The 6997-nt window shown below is 49.9% G+C and overlaps 1 protein-coding gene across 2 annotated transcripts in view; it reads right to left on the reverse strand.

The window, feature by feature from the left end:
* The window catches only part of CCDC88C (coiled-coil domain containing 88C), a 126977-nt gene extending 120306 nt beyond the window's left edge, over nt 1-6671 (reverse strand). For both annotated transcript variants that reach the window (XM_029238828.1, XM_029238829.1), the window contains exons 1-2: nt 6481-6671; nt 5631-5731 (exon numbers count right to left, since the gene is read on the reverse strand). In XM_029238828.1, coding sequence (XP_029094661.1) covers nt 5631-5731; nt 6481-6540 — 161 coding nt within the window. In that variant the 5' untranslated portion in view covers nt 6541-6671. The remainder of the gene's footprint in view (nt 1-5630; nt 5732-6480) is intronic.
* Between the last annotated feature and the right edge of the window lie 326 nt (nt 6672-6997).

A 6997-nucleotide genomic window follows, 5' to 3' on the forward strand; every position in this document is an offset into this window, starting at 1 on the left:
TGGGACAACGTTTCTTTTTTTTTTTTTTTTCTTTTTTGCGGTACGCGGGCCTCTCACTGTTGTGGCCTCTCCCGCTGCGGAGCACAGGCTCCGGACGCGCAGGCTCAGCGGCCATGGCTCACGGGCCCAGCCGCTCCGCGGCATGTGGGATCCTCCCGGACCGGGGCACGAACCCGCGTCCCCTGCATCGCTGACTCTCAACCACTGCGCCACCAGGGAAGCCCGGGGACAACGTTTCTTATTGTCCCCACACGGTACTAGAATCTGGCCAAGCCACTTACATGTTACATGTTTCTCCTGGAGCCATTCATTACTGAGAAAATAAAGGTTAACCGTTCAGTGGCAACTAATTTAGCAGCAGAGGAGGCATTCAGAATTTAAACCACAAAGGCATTTTAGCTACAGAAGTGCACCTAGCACGACAAAGTAATTTATCTTAAGGGTGCAGTTCTCTTCCCTTTACTATAGACACCTTAAGAGATGAGAAGCAATTTCATAACGTAACAAACATGCTTCCTAAAATAGCAGAACTTCAGAACATGCAGGGCTTTTTCTGTTTTTTGTTGCTATTGTAGTCCCAGCTTTCATTAAGTCAGACGGGGACCCCCTGAGGAGTGCCAGAAGCTGGAAGACCTTGGCAAACATGTGGACATTCACTGCACGGGCAATGGCACAACACACACCCAGGATCCAGGGTCGGGGCCTGGGAGACTGTCAGGTGACGGAGGTCGGGGAGGGGATTCTATATGAGTAATTAGACAAATTATCATGATCATTAGCACTCCCTCCTTTAACTCAGGCTCTCAGGGTAAAGAGAGATTAGGAAACCAATCGAACAAAAGTCAATTATGGTGAAGGAAGGCCTATCCCCACTCTGCCCAGCACTGTGTAACCCCGCCCTGTCCCTCAGCAGGAAGTGGGTTAGGAGCTACTGATTCTGGTTTGGAAATGGGGCCAGGACTGGCCAAAGTTCTCTGGGCCCCACTGTGCCCATCTGCAAGATGACCACAGGATCCTTCCAGCACTAAAAGGTTATCATTCTAGGGAGGCCAGGTCCGCACTGGCACACGTGGTACCTGGTTCTTGATCCCAGGATGTCCCAGGAAGAGGACATCATAGAACCACTGCAAGACTGTTTCGCTGAAAGCCATCATTAAGAATAAGGATCTTCTTTGTATGACAGCCCTAGAAAGCAAAGCCCCACAGCCCCACATCAGGATGTCAGAGGACAGGAGAGAGACAAGGGTTCAACAAAGCATCTGGTAGCTTGTCCGAACTTGGAGAGATACAAGTCCAAAGTGGGGGCCCCCGGGGCTTCCTTCTGATAAAAACTTCTAACTTGAAAAAAAGAAATCAACTTTCCCTAAAATTTTAAAGAGAACTATAATTTAGATTTATAGCAACCTTGCCTCCCTCCTTTGTGAAAAGGCCAGCCCCCAACTTTTCATCATATTCCAAAGACTTCCTAAATTTAAAACTGAATCCAAAAAACCCTGAATGAGAAACTATGTTTGATACAGATGATGGAGATGTTGATAATCTATCACAGGTTAATAAAAAAGGTGTTAAACAGTAGCCGGAGCCCAAATTTGTATAAGAGAACATTAGGAACATATATTCTACGTATATACCATAGACAACATCTGGGAAACACCAAAATATTAATTCTGCTACCTCGACATGGTAAAATTATAGGCAATGTTTGTTTTGCTCATCTGTATGTTCTGAACTCCCTCCAACAAACGTGAATTTTTTTGTGTAACTTTTTACAGACTCGAAGAGTATCATATACTGCAGCCATGAAAGAATATCACTCAAGTTCATGAGTAAAAATCTTTCTTGCTCCAACTCTCTAGCACCAACACAAACTCATTCAACTAATCAGTATCTGCCCCTTTATCCTCAGCTTTTACATCTGCAAAATGGGAACATAACTCCTCCTCCAGCACGCTAAGGAAAAAAATTATCATTCAAATGCTTTTGAGAAGCCTAAGGAACTCTCGCATTGGTCTGAGGCTATTTCCAACTTCTGAATAACTAATATATTATCCGTAATTTTGCAGCTAGTACAAGGGGTTAGAAAGGGGTCTGAACAAAGCAAACAGTGTTGGATTTAACACAGGCCTTGCCCAGGCACAAGCTCTCAGCCCCAGCCAGTCCTAAGTTCTTAGCTGAACTCAACAGCCATTGCGTCAGTTCAGGTGTCCACTCTCACATGCACAGATGTACACCATCACACGCACGTGAGCACACACACACAAACCCAGCTCTGGGCTTCACACTAACAATAATGATGATTGACATTTGTTGGGCATTTCCTATACATGCATAATGCATAATCTTATTTAATCCTCCCCAAATCCATAAAATACCCTCCCCCTTATTACAAATCAGGAGATTGAGGCTTAGAGAGTTTAAGTAACTTGCCCAAGATAAGAGCACTAGTAAGTGGCAGAGGGAGGATTTGAACTTGTCTGCCTGATGCTAGAGTCGAAGCTCTTAATTTTCCTATGAGACCATGAAAAATGTGTCCAAAGTGAATCAGACACCTAGTTTTTCCCTGGACTACCAGTAGGTACCCAGAGAAACTGCATTTACAGAGGAGCTATTCAGCAAGTTTTCCCAAGCATCTCCATCCACGCCACTCAATGCCTCACTTTCATTCAGGAATTCTCTTAGACCTGGGCCTCCCCTGAAAGCTGAGCCCACAGGGCTTTCCAGCTTCCAGGCACTGATGTCACTAGGAGGCCAGGGCCCAGAGACTACTACCGCAGCCTTCTTCAGTTGCCAGAGACAATGCCCAGGTGCAGTCACGTGACCCCCAGCCAGCCTCCATATGGCTCCGAAGTGTTAGGTAACACGCCTCTTATCTGAACTCCAGCAACAGGTTAGCACACTGCTCTGCAATTTTCTCAGGTCCTACCAACTTGGAGAGAATTTATCAAAATAGGCGAACTGAAGACAGCTGGGGCTACTAGCATGGAAGACAAGGCAGAACAGCCTTATCACTTACCTGCTAGTTAGCCCAACACGTCTCCACTTGGGAGAAGTGAAAACAGGCTTGGCTTAAGAAGTGTTAGATGTGGGGCTAGGATATGGGTCCCAGAGTCCAGTTTTGCCCTAGATCTTGCTGGGAGCGAGCTAAGGCTAAGAGGTATGCAGTAATCTAGGAGACTAGGAATGTAGGAGAAAGGTAGACAGAAAAGGAAAAAAAAAAAAAAAAAAAAAAAAAGAACTCTTAGGGGGTGCCCCAAATCCTTTCTGGATTAAGAAGGTGGATGCATAAGTACATAACCAACGCCAATACCTATTAAGTGGCAGGCACTATGCTAATTACTAACATCATTTAATCCTCACAACCATCTCTTAAGGAAGGTACTTTCCTTCCCACTTTACAGGTGAGGAAACTGAGAGGTTGAGTGATGTGCCCAGCATCACAAAGCATGCATGAGGGAGACCTAGGGTTTGAATCCAAGCTGGCTATCTAGGCTTTCAACACTAGGGTTGAAATTCGTTGTTGTTGTTTTTTTTGAGGTAATTTTTTATGTGGGATCTTAGTTCCCCGACCAGGGATCGAATCTGCACCCCCCTACATTAGAAGCACAGAGTCTTAACCACTGGACCACCCAAGAAGTCCCCCTGAGGTAACTTTTACATTTAGGGTGAAATGCATATATCTTAAGTTACACCTTGATGAGTTTTGAAAGATGAAATATACTCCGGTCAATATATGGAACATTTCTACCACCCTCAGAAGTTCACTTGTGCCCCCTTTCCAGTCAATCCCTGCCCACTTTCAAGAGCGAACAATGCTCTGATATCTATCACCTGGAACAGGGTCATTCCTATCACTCAGTAAACTGCGTGCTGCTTGTGCCTCTCCCTCCTTGATTTCCTCCTTCTGGAAAGCCACCCATCTTCCCCACTGTCCCCTCCTCGGTGTCCAACCCTGGCCAGAGGACCCAGAAGCACTGCTTGAGGCCTGAAGAGCTGCAAACGTATCAGTTCCCACTTCCAGCACGATTACCCTGGCGAAGCACAGAGGAGAAAATAACGTTTCAAACTGTCAAGGGGAAGGGAGAAGCCCGTCAAACTGAATTCAGCCGCGAGCCGAGTGTGAACAAGTGATGAGCTGGCATTTCTCAAAGGAATGGTCCAACAGGCTTTCCTGATTTACAAGCAAGTGGTAAACGCTTCAGGAATTCCAAAGGTCAGGGAAGAAAGAGAAACAGTCCCAGGGCTTTTGTTCTCCCCTCGCCTGGGTGTAAAAGCTGAATGAAAAGGCTGGGGGATACTGCTGCTTTTTTTTTAATTAAACAGGACAGCTCTAAGTTTCACTGGTTGCTGTACCCATGGAATCCAGCAATTTTCGGGGTCTAACAGGATGAGGGGGGAAGAGTTGCCAGAACCTGAATATGCCACAAGACAACCCGAGGAAAACTCCTTCTCATCAATGTTCTCGGAGACGTGCTGCCAAAGCTGACAACAGATTTGTCTCTTTAGAATTTAATCAAACTCAAGACTGGTAACAGTGGTAGTGCCTTAAAAAAAAAAAAAAACATTAAGACTGAGATGTATCTCCCAGAGCACGACATCAGGTAACTTCTTAAACCAAAGAAGCAATGTTCTCGGGAAATTTTTTAAAATAGATCTTTGTAGGTAGATGTATTTAAGCCACTTTCTGAATATACCATAGCTGACTGTTCCTCCTCCCACGCGGGCCAAAAACCAAGCTGATTCTCATCAGCTAACAGGTTCATGCTCCAGTATGACAATTTGCTTAGTTGCAGGTGAGTAGGTGAGCATAAGGGCCTGATCCACAGAGAACATCAGGATGTTTTATTTTGCTTTAAGTGCCTGTGAATCATACTGACACTCAGTGCCAACATGTTCCCTGCAGTTCCTGAGTTAAAAACAGAATGCAGCGGCAGGAGCCAACACCTACATGTGGCAGGCTGTCAATCAGACAGGCTCTGCAGAATTCAGCAACAGGAAAGGATGTGGTCAGACCAACATGCTAGCAAGTGTAACTTCCACCAAGACCCTGTTTAAGCCTCAAGCTTCAAGACAAACAGTACCACAGTATTCTGGCTCCCTGCGCCTCTCCCAACACCGTAACTTAAAATCCAGTCCCTGAGAAGGGACTTATTAACCAACTGTACTTGCTCTGGGGCAACTGAAAATGGAAGATGAAGGGGAGCTCAGAAACACAGGCGTCCTGACCTCGAATGAAACTTTATAGTCACTCACGGATGCTCCGGTCCCACCCGACACTTCCTGTAACCAGACACTCTACGTTACAGTTCCTTGCCCCCCAAAAGAAAGGGTTTTTTTCGTGTCATTACTCAAACAACAATCAAGTCCCTGAGTTCGAAGTCAATTGCACTATCTACACCATGTGGATGACAGTCACTCAATTTCAAATTCCTTTCATCAAACAAGCTGCCAACCCACTGTCCTGGAGTTCTCCATACCCCACAAACGACGAAAAGACACGTTAATGCGGAGATACCAGTGGCCCGACGTGCAAAGAACCCTCCACTGCAACTTCACATCCCATTTCTACAACCTTAAATTTCGACTTGCTGAGGCATCATTCCCTCCTTCCTTCCTCCCCGAATATAACTTACATTTGCAACATGATTTGGTTCAAAAAGATGCCGTCCGCTAAATCCATGTACATTGTCAGGGTGTCCTGGTTGCCGCTTCCGAAGGGGCCAAAAGTTTTCACCTGCGGGTAGGGGACACGGAGAGAAAGGCAGGAAAAGTCACCTCCACGCGCACAGTCTAAAGCTCTCCAGGCGAGCAGAGCCCCTGTGGGCAGGAGGGGGTCACCCAAGACCACCCACCCTTCAACAAACAGCACCCTTCTCCAGGGCCTCTCTCCCCTCCCCGCGCCAGGCAACAGACGCGAGACAGCAGAAAGAAAACTTCCTCGCCACTTTTCTCCAGCGTGTCAGAGCGGAAAAAATAAAATAAAAGGGACTTTTCAATAAATTTCTCACGTCTCAAATCCATTGGAAATCAGTGCGCCCAGCGCAGCCTGTACACGTTCTCACTGGGAACCCCCTAATCCCCACCGCCATCCACCCGCTGGTCTCAGGGGTTCAGAAACTACACGAGGATGTTTTGGGGAATGGGTCCTTTTCTCGAATGGTCAAAGCCATGGGAGGCCAGGGTGACCACCGGAAGACTGTCGCTCCAGGGCCTCCGGCCCAACGCCCCGGTGGGAACAGGTGTACCCGCTCAGCCCCCAGCCGGGCCGAGAGCGCGGCGGGGTCCTGCACCGGGCGCGCGGGCTCCAGAGCTGGAAATACCCCCGTACTCCGGGACACTTGATGACCGGCCGGGGGCACCTGATGAATCCTCTGCGTCTAGGGGCTTTCCGGGGCCCCGGCCGGGTCGGGTCTGCTGCGACTGCAGGCGGGCGGGAGTGGAGCTAGTGCCCCAACAATGGGGCGAGGGGCCGGGCACACTCACCCAGGTCACCAGCGGGCTCTGCAGGAAGAGCTCCATGAGCTCCGAGACGGTCACGTCCATACTGAGGCTGTGCCCGCCGGCTCAGCACCCCGCGACCCCGTCCCCCGCGCCGCGTCACAAAGCGGCTCTGGCAGCGAGCGGCGGGGGCGGGTCTGCGCCGGCTCGCGCCCGGGAGACAAAGGCGGGGCGCGAGCCCACGTTCCGCGGTTTCGGCGGCCCCGCGCCCCGCCCGGGACTGGGGGAAGGGGAGGGCCTGCCGCTCGGGGAGGAACAATGCGGGCAGCGGCCCCGCCCCTCGGCGGCCCTGGGCGATTGGCGCGCCGCCTCGCGGCTGCGCTGGTAGCCCGGAGGGGGCGGCGGCCCGCACGTGCGTAGGGGGAGGGGGCGTCCCGGCTGCCGGCACCTGGGGCGGCCACCGCGCGCCTACGTCGAGCACACCCTCCGCGCGCTTGGGGCCCCGGCACTTGGCTCCTCTCTGCGCGTGTGCGTCGGCCACAGGGCCCCAGCGCCAAGTGCG

This window comes from Monodon monoceros, unplaced genomic scaffold (genome assembly GCF_005190385.1).
Source record: "Monodon monoceros isolate NGI ecotype Baffin Bay Population unplaced genomic scaffold, NGI_Narwhal_1 Super_Scaffold_21, whole genome shotgun sequence".
Classification (NCBI taxonomy): domain Eukaryota; kingdom Metazoa; phylum Chordata; class Mammalia; order Artiodactyla; family Monodontidae; genus Monodon; species Monodon monoceros.